This window comes from Oryctolagus cuniculus, chromosome 8 (assembly GCF_051225735.1).
Source record: "Oryctolagus cuniculus isolate XC-2025 breed Fujian yellow rabbit chromosome 8, ASM5122573v1, whole genome shotgun sequence".
Lineage (NCBI taxonomy): Eukaryota > Metazoa > Chordata > Mammalia > Lagomorpha > Leporidae > Oryctolagus > Oryctolagus cuniculus.
The window spans coordinates 125242964-125264393 of record NC_142874.1 but is presented as its reverse complement, the minus strand read 5'-3'; the positions used below and the strand labels follow the sequence as shown (position 1 = coordinate 125264393).

General features: G+C 36.4%; 1 protein-coding gene and 1 pseudogene across 5 annotated transcripts in view; both read right to left on the bottom strand.

The window, feature by feature from the left end:
- Window positions 1-901: 901 nt before the first annotated feature.
- The window catches only part of LOC100358969 (UDP-glucuronosyltransferase 2A1), a 54368-nt gene continuing 33839 nt past the window's right edge, over window positions 902-21430 (bottom strand). For 3 of the 5 annotated variants that reach the window (XM_008267780.4, XM_051819756.2, XM_002717124.6), the window contains 5 exons: window positions 20492-20640; window positions 17663-17794; window positions 14963-15050; window positions 13930-14149; window positions 902-9500 (listed from right to left, as the gene is read on the bottom strand). In XM_008267780.4, the coding sequence (XP_008266002.1) occupies window positions 9221-9500; window positions 13930-14149; window positions 14963-15050; window positions 17663-17794; window positions 20492-20640 (869 nt within the window). In that variant the 3' untranslated portion in view covers window positions 902-9220. The remainder of the gene's footprint in view (window positions 9501-13929; window positions 14150-14962; window positions 15051-17662; window positions 17795-20491; window positions 20641-21430) is intronic. The other 2 variants (XM_089302673.1, XM_089302672.1) reach the window with 1 other exon arrangement.
- On the bottom strand, window positions 5522-5760 carry LOC149125148 (signal recognition particle RNA; annotated as a pseudogene).

The following is a 21430-nucleotide window of genomic DNA, read 5'->3' as shown; positions in this document are numbered from 1 at the left end:
AATTCATAAGATGCTGAATTATAAGTGGTAATGAGATTTTTTCTCCTGTAACAGACTTTTAAATCATAGTTTAATTTTTGACCATTTAAGTCAAACTCAACCCATCTCCTTACTTTTTCTTTTGTAAAATGACATAACAAAGAAGAGTTTACATTCACTCACATTTGGATAACTTGTTTGCTTTTTCTAAGTTTATTCAAAAGAACTAAATTGATACAATATTGAGTACATTCTAATAGATCTTATAAGCACCAACATATTTAAAAACAACAAGTATCTACCTATTCAATCATCTTTGCAATAATAAATTAATCATATTAACATTTCGGTGATAATTTAAAGTATACAGAGGCAAAAGATTGTAACCTTTTTCCAATTTAAATTGAATATAAATGCATTTTCGTGAGTTTAATGACCTCTGTCTTTCTTAGTTAAAATGACATTAAATAAAATTTTAAAAATGTAGGAGAAAAAATCCTTTATTTCTAATGTTATATCTGACTATAAAATGAAAAGCTGATCAATCTTCTTCTTTATTGTCACTTAATTGACAATGCTAATAGGCATATCACAACAGTGAGTTTATGTTCATATGACAATATATGTAAAAAAATTTGTTCCATATGCTATGAATAAATGTAATTATTATCATTGTGTGTCTTGAACTTTTAAAATGGTCAGTATTTGTTTGATGATTGGCTTCCTTATGGGCATGTATTTGATTCATTTCTGTTACATTTATGAAAAATAATGTTTGATCTGCAGGCTCAAATTTAACATAGTCTTCAAATGAATGGGAATGGTATCTAGGACATTTTAAATTATTATACAGCTGAAGCTGAACGGAGGCTGCTTCCCCTAGAACAGAGAATTGCTACCAACCTTTTACTTCTCACTGTAATTTTCTTTTCAAAAAAGACATTTTATTGAAATATAGCATACATATCAAGAAATGCACAGAAGTATATCAGTAAATCAATTTTTTGTCATCAATCATAGCCAGCACCCAAATTAAGAAGAAAGCATTAGTAGTACCCCAAGATTCCTCACTATCCTCTTCCATTTTTTAATATATAAAGTAATAGTATATTGTCATTTATGTAATATAATTTAGAAGAGCACTATTTATAAACATGTACCAGGTGATAACGGCACTGCTGTCATTTTCTGACTTAGGGTCTTTGCTCCTGAATCCTGCTCCAGTTCTGTCGTTGTTCTGGATTCTGGTTATAAGCTCAGCTGAAGAGTTCAGGATATTTATTTCTGATGTATTTGGTCAAGTGCATTTGCAAATATCAGAAAGAAGCAACTAGAGAAAAAACAGCAAAATACTATGTAAGCTATCTCTTTACACAAAATGTGTAATTGTAGTAACAGGCTCTGCTATATACAAACATGTAACTGGTACATTGTTCAAGGAAAACATGATCCAATTTTGGCTATGGATATAAAATCCCCATTATTTACCCTGAAACAAATATTTCTTTGCGTTAATATGAATGTCCAACATATATACAAAAGAAAAGATTATTGTATCAGTAAGTGTGCTTGTGCTTACAAACCAAAATGAATTTCTGAAAAAAATGATAAGCATCTTTTGCCCAGATATGACTGCTACTCAAATTCTGTAACATATACACAAATTGGAACATTGAAAATCAAGATTTTAGTGAATTGATGGTGGTTTTAACTCCAATTACACGTATGTAAATAATCTTTTGACTTTATATATAAAGTGGGTGCATTTTGTCTTTACTCCTTAATAAAGATTATATAAAAGGAGTTATGCCTTCATTTAAAAATTGTTAGTATGTTAGAACAGCTGTCATCCAGAAACCAAAAAATAACAAATACTGGTCATGATGTGTTGGGAAAAGTATCTTAATACACTGTTGGTGAGAGTGTAAACTAGTACAACCATTATGGAGACAATATGGAGATTCCTCAGAAACCTGGAAAATAGATCTACCATATGACCCAGCCAATCCAATTTACCCGAAGGAAGTGAAATCAGCATATGGAAGAGTTATTCGTACCCTTATATTTATAGAAACTCAACACATAATAGCTAAGATATGGAATCAACTCAGATGTCCATAACTGATGACTGGATAAAGAAATTGTGGTATACATACAAACCCATTTTTATTTTTTATTCTTTGAATAGCAAGATCTTATTCATTTAACTTGGAAACATCCAGTTCATACTGTTTTGGAGGAAATTTTGTCTTGCACACTTACTTTTCTATAATGTTGAATCCTGAATAAAAAATAAAAATGTAGGTTTTCAGTAATTTTGTCTCATGAACTCATATTAACCTAAAGGTTAAAGTGTCTATAATATTACCCAATAATTTACACGAAGAACTAAAGTCTACCACCCTTGTCATCTAGGGGCGAAAATAAGCATAGTGTCCAGGCCCCATAATAAACCTGTCTTTAACTATATGGCCAAATTATTATCTCTTTGGTGATTTGAAAGAAACAAAGTACTGACTTGTTCAAAATGTTTCCCTGATGTCAGTCGAGTATTAACTGGCATTTCTATTTATCACATTTTACACATTTCCTGATATGAAATAATTTCAAACTCTCATTTATCTTAATGTATTGTAACACAGACAAAAAATAATAATGAATTACACACAACATAGACCAAAAATCAGGATGTCTAATTTGCTGTTAAAGTGAAAATTTGCAACACCAGGAAGAGCATTGTGAGATTTCTCTACTAGATGGAAGGAGAAATATAGAGATTATACATCAACAAAAAAAAATTGAAAGATTCCTAGAATCTCTATTGGATTAATTCAGGAAGGTATTTTCTATAAAAGCAACTTATGGGAGGGGGGAGGAAGCCACTGTAATCCAAAAGCTGTACTTTGGAAATTCATATTTATTAAATAAAAGTTAAAAAAAGACTAGAAGTAGTAGTTGATTCCACAAATGCACAAGACATACACAAAAAGCCACAAGAACCATGAAAAACCAAGGGAATATGACACTACCAACTGAAGAAAAGAAATATTTGGTAAGTGACCCTAATAAAATGGAGATCTATGACGGGGAATTTTAAGAAAGTTCAGCAAAGCATGAGATAAAACATTCTGAGAGTCAATGATGCTTACAGCCTGTGCCTCTACTGCTGAGGAGCAACATTGCTTCCTTCTCACTATTTGTTGAGCTCCTTACTTAGTGTGGCGTTAACCTTGTGAGTATGATGTAGACTGAAAGTGGATCATTGTAAAAATGCAGAGAGAATAAAAAAAGAAAGAAGGGGAAAGGTGGCAGTGTGGGCGGGAGGGAGGGTAGGATGGGAAGTATCACTATGTTCCTACGTCTTTATATATTAATTACACGAAATTGGTTTACTTTAAATAAAATTTCAAAAAGTATAGCAAGGAAAAAAGACAACTGAACAAAATCAAAAAAATAAACATAAGCACAATTGGAATATTGACAAAGAGAAACTACAAAATATAATAGGCTGGCGCTGTGGCTCAATAGGCTAATCTTCCACCTGCGGCGCCACCACCCCAGGTTCTAGTCCCGCTCCGGGCGCTGGATTCTGTCTCGGTTGCCCTTCTTCCAGGCCAGCTCTCTGCTATGGCCTGGGAGTGCAGTGGAGAATGGCCCAAGTGCTTAGGCCCTGCACCTCATGAGACACCAGGAGAAGCACCTGGCTCCTGCCTTCGGATCAGTGCGGTGCGCAGGTCGGCCGCAGTGCGCCAGCCACGGTGGCCATTGGAGGGTGAACCAACGGCAAAGGAAGACCTTTCTCTCTGTCTCTCTCTCTCACTGTCCACTCTGCCTGTCAAAAAAACAAATTCTAAAACTGAAGAATAAATACCATGATGGAACTGAAAAATTCAACAGACAGCATCAACAAAATAGATCAGGCAGAAGAATTACTGAACTCAAAAATAAAAGGTTTTGGGACTGTCTTATTTCACTAAGAAGGACAGTTTCCAAATGTGTAAATCTTGTTGGAAAATACAGGATTTCATTTTTTTTCTACATGACTAGTACGCCATAATGTGTGTGTGTATTTGTGTATGTATCATAATTTCTTTACCCAGTCAACAGATGATGGACATCTGGGTTGATTCCATAGCTTAGCTACTGTAAATTGTGCTCCAGTGAACATGGGGATACAGATACTTCTTTCATATGTTGCTTTCTTTTGGTTTGGATAAATTCCCAGGAGTCAGATGGCTGGATCATATGGTAGGTCTATATTCAGATTTCTGAGGTATCTCCACACTGTCTTTCACAGTGGCTGCACCAGTTTACATTCCCATCAACAATGGGGCAGATATCAGATTTTCCCTGAACTGAGGTAACTAACAGAGTACCTAAAATGTAATGTATCAGAGTGAGATGGACATTTTGAGATCTGATGATTGTTTATAGCCCTTGTCTCTTCTGTTGAGGAGTAGTGTTTTTTTCTTCATACTATTTTTTAACTCTTTTACTTAGTGTGAGATGAATTTTGCAATCATTAATTAAACTAATAATAGATCTTTTTAAAAATTAATAATGGGAATGGGAGAGGGAGGAGGAGAAAGCATTGCAGTGTGAGCAGGAGGGAAAGTAGAAGTGTCATTGCATTATTAAATCTATATATATGAAATATGTGACATTTTTATAACAAATAAAATTTTAAAAAATACTAGTAAAAAAAAAGACTTAGGACTATATATTCAGAGGAGTAAAGAGAAATAAATGAATGAAAACAGTGAAAAAAGATTGTAGGAGTTATATAATACCATCAAATAAGCAAATAGAGACATTACATGGGGCCTGTTCATGGTGCAGCAGTACAAGCCACTGTTTTCAAGTTCAGCATCCCATATCCTCGTACCAGTTCAAGTTCTGGCTGCCTCACTTCTGATCCAGCTCTCTGCTAGTAGGCCTGGGAACACAGCAAATGATGGCCCAAATATTTGGGCCCTTGCCACTAATGTTGGAGACTCAGATGGAGTCCTGGGCTCCAGGTTTCAGTAAAGTCAAGTCCAGGCCATTGCAGCCATTTGGGCTGTTAACCAGTGGATGGAAGATTCTCTCTCTTTCTCTACTACTCTATTTCAAATAAAAAATAAATCATTAAAAATACATACATTATAGAAGTTTCATGAAAGGAAGGGAAAGAGAGAGTCAGAAAGAGAAACTTACTGTATAAATTATGTTTAAAACATCCTCAACCTCAGAAGGGTAGTGAACAACCAGATTCAACAAGTCCAAAGGATAAGAAATAGAATGACCCCAGGAAATCTACACTGAGACATAATATTCAAATTCTAAAAAGAATCATAAACAAAAAATGAGAGGGGAAGTAAAAAGAGATACTAACTCAGCACATACAAGAAGGCACCTAACACTATCAGTCATTTCTCTGCATAAACTTCGTAGTTCAAAAGGGGCGGGTGTGGTAAAGTCATGGTGTTGAAATATATCTACATCTCCTCTATTTCCTCCTACCTTAGCCCTAGCAACCACCATTCATTCTACCTTCTCTTCTAAGTTAGACTTTTGTGTTCCGCCTGTAAGGAACATGTTATGATTTATTTTGACCTGCTCCGTTTCCGACCTGGGCCGGTTCACCCCTCCTTAGGCAACCTGGTGGTCCCTCGCTCCCGGGAGGTCACCATATTGATGCCGAACTTAGTGCGCACGACAGCCCAGAACTGGACTCAAGCGATCCTCCGGCCTCAGCCTCCCGAGTAGCTGGGACTACAGGCGCGCGCCACCGCGCCCGGCAGATTTATTTTGTAAAGCTTAATAGTATTTCATTACACACACACACATACACACACATTTTCTCTCTACCTCCAAACATCAATGGACACTTGGTGGTCTGATTTTGTATGTGGGCAATTTGAATAATGTACCAATGAACTTAGAAACATAGCTATCTAATTGAGATATTGATTTCAAGTTCTTCAGATATATACCCAGAAGTGGAATTACTAGATCATATGTTAGCTCCATTTTTAAATTTTTGAGGAGCCACTATACTGATTCCAATAATGGCTATACTAATTTAATTTCTCATCAACTCCGTACAAATGGTACCTTTTCTCTACTTCCTACCAACAAGTTTTTTTTTTATTTTCTAATAATAAGCATTCTAACAAATGTAAGAAGATATGTTATTGTGGTTTACATTTGCAATTCCCTGATAACAACTGATGTTGAAAATTTTTTCATATTTTTGAGAAATACTTACTCAAATCTTTTACTCATTTAAAAAATTTTTGAAATCAATAGTATTTAAAATTTTTGATTATCATTAAATATGTATACATATTTATGGAGTATAAACAATCTTTCATTTGTTCATCATCATAAACCAATCAAACTAAGCAACTTGCCTTTCACATTTTTTTAAAATCTGGCTATTGTCTTGCTATTGAGTTGTTTTGTTTCCTTTTATATTTGGAATTTTAGCCTTTTATCAGATTATGATTTTCAAGTGTTTTCTCCCATCCCATAGAATGCCTTCACCTGTTGAATATTTCCTTTGCTGTGCAGAAGCTTTAAAGATGGATGCAATTCCATTTGTCCTTTTTAGCTCTGGTCATCCATGCTTTAGGGATCACATTAATACAAAGTCATTGCGTAGGGGCAGGGATTTGGACTGGTGAAAAAATACTAGATAAGAAACCCATATCCCATGTTAGAGTGCTTAGGTTTGATTGCTGAGCCCAGCTCCTGTTTCCAAGTTTGAACCAGTGTAGACACTGGAAACCAATGCAGACACTTGATGCATCAAGTACTTGGATTCCTGCCATCCATTTTGCAGACTTAAATTGCATTCACAGATTTGTCCAGCCCCCTCCTTATCCCAAGCATTGCAGGCATTTGGGGAGTGAATGAGTATATGGGATCTCTTCCCTTCCCTGTCTCTCTCTCTCTCTTTGTCTCTTGAATAAATAAAAATGTCATTGCCCAGAACAGAGTCAAAAATATTCTTTCCTGTATTTCTTCTTGATAGTTTTATGTTTCACATATTGAGGTTGTTTTTTTGTTTTGTTTTAAAAATGTATTTATTTATTTGAATGAGAGAGAGGGAGAGACCTAGAGAGAGAGAGATCTGCCATCCACTGAAAGGCCAGAACCGGCTGGTCTAAAACCAGGAGCCAGGAACTTCTTCCAGATCTTCCTAGTGGGTGGCAGGGGCCCAAGTACTTGGACCAACCCCTGCTACTCTCTGAGGCAAATATTCAGGGAGCTGGATCAAAGTGGAGCAGCATGAACTCAAACTGGCTCCCATTTAGGATGTTGGCATCACACGAAGCAGCTTTACCTGCTATACCACACTGCTGGCCTCAACACTAAGTTTTTAATTCGTTATAAGTGGATTTTTGTATAAAAATGTGAGAATTGTATTTTTTTGTGAGATAAAGGTCAAATTGTATTATCTGATATGTGAAAATTTGCATTCCAAAACCATTTGCCACAATCCACTGTACTGTGCAGAATATATGTGTTTTTTAGTCTGTGTGATAGTTTGTGTGTGTAAAGTAAATGAAATGTAATAGTTGATAATTTATTTTTCATTACTAATCTCTATATCAATATTCCTTTTGTGTATTTTAATTTTTTAGGGCGAGAAGGCTGAAGTTTCTTTTTCTGACAATGTTGGATTTCTTAAATCCTCAGTGAACATTAAACTTGCAAAGCAAATGATATTTCCCTAAGAATTTGTAGTCTCAGATTGTTAGATTTAAAATGCTATCTATGCGGGCCAGCCCTGTGGCCTCGTGGGTAAAGCCACCGCCTGCAGTGCTAGCATTCCATATGGGCACGAGTTCAAGTCTCAGCTGCTCCACTTCCTATTCAGCTTTCTGCTATGGCCTGGGAAAGCAGCAGAAGATGGCCCAAGTCCTTGGGCCTCTGTACCCACACGGGAAGACCCAGAGGAAGCTCTGTTGTCTTAAGTGTTTTGTTTGGTTGCCTCATCTTTCCCTCTCTTAATCAACACAGTGGAATCTATCTTCTTTCCAGAACAAAGCATTCCTATGGATTGGCTATATATTTTTGGGAACAAATTGGTCAGAAAAGAGTGATCAGTATTATGTATAAATGTCTGACTTTGATCAGGTGTTCTCACGGGAAACTTGTTTGTACTGGAAGACATCCTTGTGACTCTTCTAAATAGTTTTCACTAGGATAAAGAATAGTCCCATGAAAGGCACACAAAACTAATGGATATATTCATATTTTCTTTAATTATTGATACGCATTAATAAATACCTACTCGATCATATTATTGGTCAAGATGGCAGACTAAAATATACTTAGCAAAACAATCGACACATTGCAATATGTAGAAGATAAAGACAACAATAATACAGTGATCTCAAATTCCAAAATTTACTTATATTTTGACAGAAAATTATATTTGATTACAGTGACTGTAGATTGTCAGCATTAGTGATTTTTAGATATAATGAATTGATATTTGCACTAACAATTAAAAATTTCATGTAAATACTAAATTTCTTCTACATTTCATGCTATGACTTTCTCTTAAAATTATCTGTTCCTCTTTAACATATTACTGATTCAGAAAAAAAATAACTCAATTGATTTACTTTGTATGAGGGCAGTGCACAAATGTTTCCATTAAAGGCCACAGAAATATTTGAGGAAGAAGTGCATGAAGGTTGACCATGATTATCTAACTTTGTTCAATGGAAATTTTATAAATATTTCCTACTATGATACACTACCGCTTATAAATCTACATTTTAATCTCTGTAACATTAAGCAAACAGAATAGATTTTTAAGGAAATCACTAGTCTGTCAAAACACATTAATCTTCCAGGGTAGTTCCCTGATGTGTACTCTAAGGGAACTTGTGCAGTTGACTCTTCTGAATTTCCTACATCCCTCAGATTCTGTTCATAGTTTGTGCATTCTTCAGGATCCAGGGTAATTATTGTCAGCATATCCCTTAGGTTAGAATTCATAAGAAGTGATATTATGAATAGAACATATTTAAAAACAATTGGGTTTCTCTATCAGGAAACTAAGAGAAAGATGAAGTTACATGGGGAAAGAAAAAAGAATGGAATACACTCACATTTTTTGAGTTTTGGACTTTAAGGAGAAACAATGGGATATTTGATTGAATAAAGATATGTTTCTGTTAAGTTCTTTGTGAGTGAAATTATTAAACTTGCCCCATTTCAAATACTGTGAAACTTAGATCTATTCCCTCTTTTTCTTCTTTCCTGTCTTCCCAAATTTATGATAAACACACAAACAACATTGTGTGACCAAGATTATAGCTGCCGCAATGCAGGCCAACAGGAACCCAATCACATCCAGAGAGTGGTACTGGTACCAGGTGAGGTCGTGGGCTGCAACCCGAAGATGTTTGGCTCCTTTGTGGCGCATGACAAACTCAATCCAGAAGACTGCTCGGTCCAGGGGCTTCATGGGCTGATCGTGGTGAATTCTTGATAACCTCATGGCATTTTCTTTGTATCTAGAAGGCAAATATACAGACAAATTTTAGTTTTAATTTTAGATTTTGCTTTTATTGAAGTAATTAATACATGTTACACAAGCCAAAGGCCGTAACTATGATAAGAAAAATTTAATTCTCTCATGACCTTTGCCAGTTACATAGGAGTTTAAGAATGACAAAGCTCAGCTAATGTCAGAAATATATTCCTAACAAAATGTGAGCAAATGAAAACACAGAAAAACAAAGGAAAAAGCTATTTGTGAATATATACTTATATTTACCAAGAATTTATATTTTTAAAAACTATATTAACCAGGACTACTCTAAGACCGGAATGCTGAATAACTCATTATTGTGGAATAGTTAAAGCACCCATTCTCATAGCTGCTGATGTCTGGCTAGTTCATACGAAAGACATAAGAAGTACAAAGTCCTCATTAGTGAGTCCTTTTAACACTTCTGAGATTTTAGCATGATAATTATATCTTTGCATTCATTTAAGTTTTTGATGAAAAGGACATGGTTTTTCTTAATGATAGCAATATTGGAAAAAGATACTGGAATAGTTTATTAAGTGGCATATCCCAGTACATGGATCTTGAGTTTTTAGGGAAGAGAAAATATCACTCTAGAATTAGATTCCCTGATCCATTTTGAATCACAGTAGCACACATCAGAGTTAATAGCCCTTGTGTTCTCTCAGACAACATAGGTGGAGGTTTGCGTATTTCTTTATTTGTTTTTATTTCATTTTTAACTTACATAGTATTTGTAGATGTTTATGATGCACAATGTGACTTTTGAATTAATGTATAACCTCAGTAATAGTTTGATTATTACTATGTTAATTAGCATACCCAACCCCTTATGCTGTTATTGCATTTTATGGTGATTATGATAAAAGTCCTGTCTTCTATTTCAAGATATACAATGCATTATTGTGAACTCTATTAACCCTATTCTGCTATAAAATACCAGAACTTTGATCTCCTTTCTAACTGATTCCATCAACTAGCCTGTCCTCTCCCTCCATCCTTTTCCTCAAAATCGAATAACCACTGTTGTACTTTCAATCACTGTTGGATCAACATTTTATATCCCAGACACTAATAAGATCTTGTGGTGTTTGTCTCTTTGTGCCTGACTTAATATAATATTAACCAGGTCCACCCACAATGGATGTCACAAATGATAGAACTGCATGCATTTTAATAGCTGGATATTCTCTTTTATAGATTGTCTCTTACCATCAGTCTGGTGATTACATATACTAATTAAATAAGTGATGATGCAATAAACATGAAAGTGAAGGTATCAATTTGACTTCCTGATTTCATTTGTTTTGGGTAGGTTTCCAATAACAGGATTACTGGATGCTATGGCGGTTCTATTTTTAGTTTGCTGGAGATCCTCCATATTATTTTACACAATGATTGTACTGATTTGCATTTCAACCAAAACTGTATAAGAATATGAATTTTCCATTCCCTGATTTATTACTCTTTTATTATTATTATAGTCATACCAACTGCCGTGAGATGGTTTTGATTTGCATTTACCTGATGATGCGTGAGAAATGGGACTAAATCAATCTAAAAACCTTCTACACAGCCAAGGAAACAATAAACAAAACTAAGAGACAACCTACAGTATGGAAGAACATATTTGTAAACTATACATCTGACAAAAGGTTAATAGGGATCTGAATAGACATTTCTGAAAAGACATACAAATGGAGATCTAAACATTTTAAAGACATGTGGTGTCTTTTCAAACCTTCTAGTGGTTGAGCCACTGTTTGGAGGATTACTTTAAAGTTGTATTTAAGTAAAGATTCCAGTTGAGTTCATGGAAATGAAGTAAAAGAAAGTGGTTTGTGAAGAAGTATCCTGGTGCAGAAATCACATGGTTAGGACCAAGGGAAAAGAATGTGGTTTATCATTCACAAACTAACATGGGCACTGGATCTAGCAGCAGGGGTTTATTTGATTACTTACCCGTGTGTGTGTGTGTGTGTGTGTGTGTGTGTGTATTGAAAAACAATGGTCATCTAGTCTTTCAACTGGAGTGAATTAATGATCAGCCTTATCCTGATACAATTTAGGCAAAATATAGATGACTTTTTCTCCAGATCAAATTGCTGCTCAAGATTTTCCTGATGTACAAAGTTTTTAAAATTTGAAATCCACCTATGCAAAGGCATAGAGTCATTGCCTATATTCCCACTAAATTAGGGTCTTTTGCTTACTTCTTGTTAAGCTTCTCATTCAGTGAGGTATTGAGCCTTTTTACTGTAATTTAAATTTAAAATGTTATCTCAAAAACTGGAAAAAAAGACAGAGGAAAAAAGACAGTAAGAGGGAGATGGGAGGAGGGAAGAAGGAAGAGAATATCATTATGTTCTTAGAATTGTGTCTACAAATCACATTGCATCTGTTAAAAATGAATTAAAAACTAAAATGAAAAAATGTTAAAAGTTCATGAAAAATATTAAAAATAAGTTTATTTTGGTCCAACAGCATTTTGAAATGCATGCATAATTTTTGATAACATGGCTTTTCCATGAATTCTTAGACGTACCCTGCACCATGTATACATATTAACAAAAATCAGTTTATTAAAATGTTGAGAGGGGAAATAATCAACCTCAGATGACTGGTTCTTGTGATCTAAGCTAAGTTTTGAGTGACTTCCCATTGGGAAATGAATACACTGACCACTTTGTCTACAAGTCCTGGCACGAGGGCTTTGAACACATGAATCAGAATAGTTCCATTAAAATAAAGGTCCACCAAATCGCATCTGAGTTTCAACTGCTATCTACTTGTTGAATTTCAGCCTTCAGAAAAGTGGAGGGTTTATGTGTAAAAGTAATTTAATTGGATATTATGTGGAGACAAATTTAATTGTAAGGTATCTATACAAATGCAAAGCAACTACTAAAAGAATGAATTGAAAACATTGCTTGAAAATCACATGCACATATGAAGGAACCTCAAAATGCTCAGGAAAAATAGAATTAAAAGCTGTTTATTTTGTTGCAAGGAAATTTCAAATTCCTTTCAGTTTTTTCATAATATACATTTTTTTCAAGAACACTTTGAAGACACCTTGTATCATATATTTGGAAACAAAAAATAAATAAAACATAAAATAATAAGAAATTAATCAGCATGGCAAGTAGTTCAAAGAAGAGATTTGAAATATAATAAGAATGTAATGGTAATTATCAAGGGATCAAAAATCAGATTATAAGCCAAGAGAAGGTGATAAGAGATAGATGAGCAATTGAAGTAAGTTGTTAAAGAATTCATAAATGAATTATAAATAGCAAACCGCAACTCGTGGCAAAAATAAAAGTGAATCTGCTAACTTAAGGATTCTTCAAGGCAATTTCAGTGAATTGAAAACAGGAAACTAAAGTATTTTAATATAAATAACACTAAAACCTGATGTATCCAAAGTAGAGATGAAACATGGAATTAAAACATATCCAATCAAAAAATAAAAATTAGTTTCTGAAAGGAAAGTCTGAATTTTTCCCTAGGTTAACAACTTGGTAAGAATTAATTGAGGGGGATGTCTAAAATAATTTATAAGGACACATCATAATTAAGTGTCTAAATTTCAAACAGTAATGCTTATTTCCAGCCTGAAAAGAAAATACTTAAAAAGAGAAAATGATCAGACAAGACTGATAAATCCTATAACAGCATTTATAGTTAGAAGACAATGAGCAATATTTTCAAAAGCTGAATATAAGAAAGATGTAAGCTATTCAGATATGTTATTCTCATAATACAGTAATGGGTGTAAAATGTTAAATATGATTTCAGGGATTCAGTATTCAGCATCTTCATTTAAAGAAAATTCAATCAGTTAAGGAATAAATCCAAAATATTTTGGGATAAAGATCCTCCTAGTCAATGTTGAATATCGATTGCCATCCAGTGTAGTACAGTAGAATCTTTAGTAAAAAGATATAATAAATAGGAAAGTAAACTGAGGAAATGGCATAGTTATTAATGTTAAAAATATTAATACTATAAATTGGAAATAAGATTACTTCTAAACAGAAAGTGTTTGCAATGTTGTCAAAAGTACTTTTGTTAAGTAATATTTATCTCTGAAGGATAATACTGGATACAGTATCCCTTCCATTTTATAATATTTGAATATTTATTGATTTTAAAAAGTCAGCAGATATTCAGAAATCGTCTAAGAATTCAGACAATCACATCATTTATTTTGAGAAAAGTAGGGTATTTGCAATCATTGTTGCTTCTCTTCCTGTTTCAGTAAATCATTTCAGTAATTTGGTAAATGAAGTAGGTGATTTCTCTCTTGATCATGTTTTTTCACTTAAAGATGAATCTGTTTCAAAAGCCTGAAGCATCAGGCTTCTGGTACGCTGGATAACAAAATCGATGGAAGCCATGGTACTTACGAAGGATCATTAATGACAGTTCTCAAGGCACTCAGCCAATCTTCACTTGTCATCATGTTCATGTTCACCTCCACAGCTGCTCCTTTGGCCTTCATGTGAGCAATGTTGTCAGGCTGATCAGCAAACATGGGGACTCCCACCATGGGGACCCCATGGTAAATCGCTTCATAGATCCCGTTAGTTCCACCATGAGTGATGAAAGCTTTGGTTTTGGGATGACCTAGTTTTGCAATTGGGAAGAAAGAAATGAATATTTCATTGTTATACATTAACAAAATTTCAGAGACAGAAGGGGGAAAGAAAACACAGTGTAATTCACAAAACAAAGCAGTTGTTTCTTTAATTTCAAAAAAATGTATTTGCTTATTAGGCAGAGTAGGTGAGGGTGAGTAAGACAGAGAGAAAGAGAGACAGAGAGCTCCCATCTACTGATTTACTTCCTAGATGCCTGCAACACCCAAAGCTGAGATAGGCCAAAGCCTGAAGCTGAGAATTCAATACAGGTTAGGCACATGGATGGCAGGGATTCAGCTACCGAATCATCACCTGCTGCTTCACAGAGGTCTCATTAGCAGGATTTGGAACTGGAACCCAAGCCCTCTGTTGTAGGATGCTGCTATCTCAAGTAGCATTTTGAATGCTTTACCAAATTCATGCTCCTGAAGGTAGTATTTTCTACAAAAACTGAACACATAAAGTATTGCTATCACAGAAAAGTGTAATTCCAGGAAAGAGAGGAATTAATTCCTTCTTCATTTTCAGGGATCTTATTACTGAGGAGGTGATACATGAACTGAGATAGAAATTCTAAATGTGATGAGAATCTTAACTGAAGATGCTTATTTGTGAACCAGAAGAAGCATGAATCTGTTAACTTCATGGTCATTTACTTAATTATATGTGCTTTATAACTGGAAGTCAAATGTGAAATTTTTAAACTATGAGACATTTGTTGAATTTTCTTTTTGTTAAACAGTTATATAACTAGTCTCCTGTCCACCTGTATAGTTTTTCTCCCTCAAAGTTTTCTTACCAAGAAGATCATTCTGGGGTATCCAATCATAGAGCCGAGTATTGGATCCTAGTGTGGCTGGTGTTTTTCCTTTGTATCGCCATAAGACCTGTGGAAAATTGATGCTTTAATTTTTCAAGTAAAACCACAGTGAGGGTATTTTTAAGGCTGTAGACTTATTTAGAAATCACATAACCATCCACATTTAGGTTGTGTTTGAGAGAGTGGTATATCAATGATAGTTTGCAGACACTATGATTTACAGTAGGACTGTTTACATCTGCCTTTTTGGAAAAGCTTGTGCTAATATTCTATTAAAATACTACCGTTTTGATATTTATCACTTAAATGTTTTTAGGAGTGAGATTACATGTGAAAAAATAGAAAATAAACAGGGCTAATTTCACTAATCAGAATTGAAAGTTAAAAATCATTCAGAGAAATAAGAATATTTTGTTAATTTATGTCATGATATTGAGCCAGCATAGCTGTCATGTTCTAAATGTAATTTTTTTCCAGAAATACAACTAGCATGAGATTTTGTAACGTTTTTGTGTTAGTGATTTTCTTTTCTTTCCATTCCCTTCCTTTCTTCTCAGTTACTTTCTTCCCTTCCTTCTCTTTCTCTTCTCTCTCTTTAGTTTTCCTTCTTTTCTTTCCTCCCTTCCTCCCTCCCTCCCTTCGTTCCTTCCTTATTTTTCTATTTATCTTTTTGAGGGAGGACAAGATGGAGGCTGTATTACATTTTTCCATGAGGTATGTTTTTAGGAGTTTAATCATTTATTTTACATAATATTCTTTCTTTGGGAAAATTAATGTGAATTTCACAATAAAAACTGAAGGGTGGAAAATTTGTAACAGACAAGTTTGGAAATGAAAAGTAAAAATTTTAACATACCAAATTTTCAAGCATAACAATTATACATTTTATGTATTTTAACAAATATGTATGTGCTGGCACTGTGGTGCAGTGGATTAAGACACCACCCGCAGCACTGGCATCCCTTATTGTTGCCAGTTTGAGTCCCAGCTTCTCTGCTTCTAATCTAGCTTCCTACTAATACATCTGAGAAATTAGCAGAAGATGGCACAAGTGCTTGGGCCCCTGCACCCACATGTGAGACCTCGGTGAAGCTCTTGGCTCTTGACTTGAGCCTGACCCAGTCCTGGCTGTCATGGCCATCTGGGGAGTGAACCAGTAGGGGAAGGTCTAGGTCTCTCTCTCTCTCTCTCTCTCTCTCTCTCCTTCTTTCTCACTCTCTAAATAAATCTTTTAAAAATACATATAAATATAAGCCATCATAGAATACTTCAATAATAGTTTATAAATTTATAAATATACAATTATATTTTTAAAAAGTAAAGTTACTTGTATCTTCTAGATAAGAAAATGCATATTTTTAGCATAATGTTAGAATTTATTTTCACCTGTAGACTACTCAATTTAAATAAACTAGCTGAATGCAAGATTCTATTTCTAAATCAACTTCACTCTCAGATTCTTTTTTTTTTTTATTTTTGACAGACAGAGTGGACAGTGAGAGAAAGACAGAGAGAAAGGTCCTCCTTTTGCCATTGGTTCACCCTCCAATGGCCGCCGTGGCCCGTGCACTGTGACTGGTGCATCGCGCTGATCCAAAGCCAGGAGCCAGGTGCTTCTCCTGGTCTCCCATGGGGTGCAGGGCCCAAGGACTTGGGCCATCCTCCTCTGCACTCCCCAGGCCATAGCAGAGGGCTTGCCTGGAAGAGGGGCAACCGGGACAGAATCCAGTGCCCCAACAGGGACTAGAATCCGGTGTGCCGGCGCCGCAAGGCAGAGGATTAGCCTATTGAGCAGCGACGCTGGCCTTCACTCTCAGATTCTTAATTAAGACCAGAAATTTGGAGTGCATTTTTGAACTGAATTTTCTCTATCTTGGGTCTAAGCTCTTGTTCTGAACTACAAAGCTAATGTACATCAGAACTTTTGGAGTAGCTAAAACAGGCCGAAATATTTTCAGGAATAAAAGTGGGGCTTAACAATTTCATCTTTATTCCAGGAGGAATCAATTCCTACAAAAATATTTTCCATAGAGATGTCAAGGCTTAGAAAGCAAGTAGCATGACAAAATATATTACCTTCATCTTTTACCAATTTTTTTACTTAAAACTAGTGCCAGCTATGCTTGGTAAAAAAATGAGCTTGAACATTCATTTGGAAAAGCACCAAATAAATAGCTGGCAAACAATTTGTAAAGAACCAGAAACTTTTATTTGATTGGTATGAGACAGAAAATCATCTGGTCCAATAGGAGACCAGGCAGAGTGCCGGAACGGGACACTGACTTTCAAGAAGTGCCCAGCATTTTGAAGGATTACTATCTTTTCATTGGGTCATTCTATCGGGGTTCCCATGGAATGGGGGAATTTCTTATACTGCGTGTTGATTGGCTGGGGGCTCACAGAGACAGCTCCATTCTTAGGGGCTCAGCCCTCTCCCCTATGAGCTCTGGGTGAAGATGTCCACTTCAGGATGTGATTTAGAACCACAAGGTCACACATGCAGCACAGGAAGCTATAGTGGGGAGATGCTGGCAGGTCTGGAAACAAGCTTTCCAGCCACAGCTGGCAGCCTGCTTGTGAAGGACATTCTACCTAGAGCTGAGGGGCCACTGGGCAGCTCCAGTCCCACTCACTTCAAATAGAAAAATTCTGTTCACCAGGATCAGAGGTGACACTGACCTTCTGTGGAATCTGGGCCAGAGCTGATGCAATCAGATTGGCCTTTGCTTCTGAGAGGTTTTTGACCATTGAACCCAGTGAAAATACCACGACACCATCTTCACCTGAACTTTGGACAAATGCTTCCATTTCCTGTAGAGATAAAATTCAAATTATTCAAATTACCCTTATTCTACAATGCAGCAACATAAGGGTAAAAGTGGGGGAGTGAGGGGAGCATTATGGCAGTGCTTGGGACATCCTCATCCCATATCAGAGTGCCTGGGTTCATGTCAGCTCACGTCGTGGCTCTGCCCCCAGTTCCTGCACGCTGCTACTACACAGAGGGCAGCGGGTGGTGGTGGCTCTGGAAGCCAGGTCATGTCTTCCACTTAGAATACCCCGATTGAATTCCCGGCTCCTGGCCAGCCCTGGCTGCTGTGGGCATTGGGGTAAGGAGCCAACAGATGGGAGATCTCTCTCTATCTCTCTCTCTCAAAAAATAATTATTTTTAATTAAAAAGTTTCACTTGCACTTCTACATAGGAAGAGTCAAGACAAATTGTTGGACTGATTATTTTCTGACACATGGAACCATCCAGTTTCTTGAAGAGACAATATGATTCTGAAGCCTGTATTTAAATATATAACCTATGGTCATATGAGAAAACACTGAAACAGATCATGATAGAAATGAACAAGCAGTAAGGAGCAGGTCTTCTCAGAGTACATGGAATCATTATTCCATAGGAGGAAATGTGAGAAAAAAAGGCCAGGCCAGCCTTTAAAAAATATTAGTAGGCCGAGGCTGGCGCTGTGGCGCAGTGGGTTAATACCCTGACCTGCAGTGCCGGCATCCCATGTGGGCACTGGTTTGAGGCCCAGCTGCTCTACTGCTGATTCAGCTCTCTGCTGTGACCTGGGAAAGCAGCGGAAAATGGCCCAGGTCTTTGGGCCCCTGCACCCGCGTGGGAGAACAGAAAGAAGCTCCTGGCTCCTGGCTTCGGATCAGCTCAGCTCCAGCCATTGTGGCCAGCTGGGGAGTCAGATGGAAGACCTCTTCTCTCTCTCTCTCTCTCTCTCTCTCTCTCTCTCTCTCTCCTTTCTCTCTGCTCTCTGTGTAACTCTGACTTTCAAATAAATAAATAAACCTTTAAAAATATTAGTATGCCAGTTATAACCAATAAATGATTGATAAATTGATTGCCTGTTACACTGGTATTCAAAATCACTTTTTCTCATTTTTGCCTTCACTGATTTCTTCTGTTATGAAGAGATATGTAAGAGATGTGACATATAATAACGTATCTTAGAAGAAGAGGAACCACTTAATGTTTTCTAATAACAACGGCATTTATATGACATTGCTTCTTGCTTTCCTAATTTAAAAGCCAGAAGTTGAGTGTGGTTTTAGCCAGATTCTTTAAGTTTGACCCTTAGAGCAGAGATAACATACAAATTCCTCCACAAATAAAATTCTGTGAGTCAACACTTCAGAGTTTCACAAATTAGCCACTGCAAAATCAGGGATTAAAGCCTTTCACATAATGATTTATTTGACTGCTGCCTTCTAGGGGTGTGCCTTGCATTCTCTGCTCAACTATTTGTGGTTGCTCTCAAATCATAATATTTTTTAATCTAGGGCCCAAAAGAATGTTAAGGAAGATGATGTCTTAAGTGAAAGCAGATTTCTATTTTCAGTTTAATGTCTAAAGAAGATTTCTGAAATCCCAAGAATTGATGTTTCAGCATTTTGATTCATCTCCTAAACAGATGTTGATTCAGTAAAATGATACACACAGAACTGCCACAATGATCTGAATTTTTAACTTGACTTTTTCTCATTGGTAACCCATACAACACTGGCTCTGTCTACTTTATACTGCTGATTCTCGACAGATTTGTAATGCCCTCTGCTGAGACTGAGAATTACATCACTCAGATGATTTCTAGGAATCACCTGAAAATACCTTTGGATCCTTAAAGTGAATAGGTCAGCAACAAAGCTACATAAAGTAGGTCATCATGTTCAACTCAAAGGGCTTTTTCCACCAATTTTTTCCTATTACAGTAAATGTCACCACTATCAAATATACCCTTAAGTTTATAAGCTAGGATACTGCCGAATACTATGTGTTCCTGCAAGGCTTACTCCCTGACACTAATCAAATCCTGTGCAAAGCACAAAAGAGTTCTCATGACAGCATGCTTGTGGAATTATTTAATAAACGTGCCTGTCCATAACTCTCAGGGTGGTTAACAGCGAAAGCAATGTTGATTACCCTGGGTCTGATTTCCTATCCCTCCAATCCAGTAGCCATGCCATACACGTATTGATTTTTTTTAAAGATCTATATATTTATTTTAAAAATAAAGAGATGTGGAGAGGGAAAGGGAGGCAGAGAGAGAGAGAGAGAGATCTAAAGAGATCTTCCATCTGCTGGTTTACTCCTCAAATGCCAGCAAAAGCGAGGGCTAGGCCTGGCTGAAGTCATGAGCAAAGAACTCCATCTGATCATTCAGATGGGTGGCAGGAACCAAAGTATTTAGACCATCATCTGCTGCTCCCAGGTGTATTAGCAGGCAGCTGGATCAGAAGTGCAGAGTAGCAAGATCCTGAGTCAGGCACCCCCATATGAGATGTAGGCATCCAAACCAGTGATTTAACCAGCTGTGCCACAAATGCCCATCCCACACTGATAACGTCCTTATATCACTCAAAGAGATCCCTGTGATGAGGAAAACCAATGATACTCATCAACATATTTCTGTTATCAAGGCTATAAATTTTAAGAAAAATAAAACATTTTATTATAAGGTGCATAAAATCCTTCACTGTCATAGACATACCTCAGGTAAAGGTTTGGCCGGTTTGCAGTGCAATCCACCAACAAACTCAAAATTAGGCAAGTATGGACGAGGAAATTCAAAATCCCAGTATGTCCGAATTAGCCAAATTTCAGCTTTCCCCATAGTCTCACATAATGTGGTGGGTCTTCCTAGAGGAAATTAAGAAAGTTGGGTGCAAGAAGTTAATATATATGTTTTATGAGAAAAAATGTGTCACTACTATTCTGATATACTGTAAAGGAAAAATTTAGGTCATCCAGAACACTCAACATAATTGTAGGTTATGAGAGAGAAAGAGAGAGAGAGACAGAGAGAGAGAGAAGGAGGATGGAAGAAAGAACAAGAAATTGGAGTTAGGGAGGGAGGGATGGAGGATTGAGAGAATGAAGAGATATTGGAAAACAGAAAAATGAGGATTTTTGAACAGTAAAAAAAGTAACTTGTGTCATTTCACAACTATATGTAAACTGAGACATTTTGTTCTAACTCCAACTAGTAATGAATTTAATGTTTGTTTTTCTCTCGAATTAAATGGCTGGTGATAGACCACCTCCAGAACTTCAACATTCAGTGACCTACCAGTGGCTTTCAAGTGTCCCATCAGGAAGACGTCTTTGTTTTACAGCTTATTACGGTCTCTGGTTCTCACACGTCCTTGAAAGATACCACCAGCCTCAGTTCAGCCTTCCTTCCTGAGTCAAATCCCCTCACGTAAATTGTCGTTATTTTCTAAAAATAATTCCCTGGTTAATTCACCATCAATGTAACCCATCTTGAGGATTTGAGATACACTTGTTGGCCGGCGCCGCGGCTCACTAGGCTAATCCTCCGCCTTGCGGCACCGGCACACCGGGTTCTAGTCCCGGTCGGGGCGCCGGATTCTGTCCCGGTTGCCCCTCTTCCAGGCCAGCTCTCTGCTATGGCCCGGGAGTGCAGTGG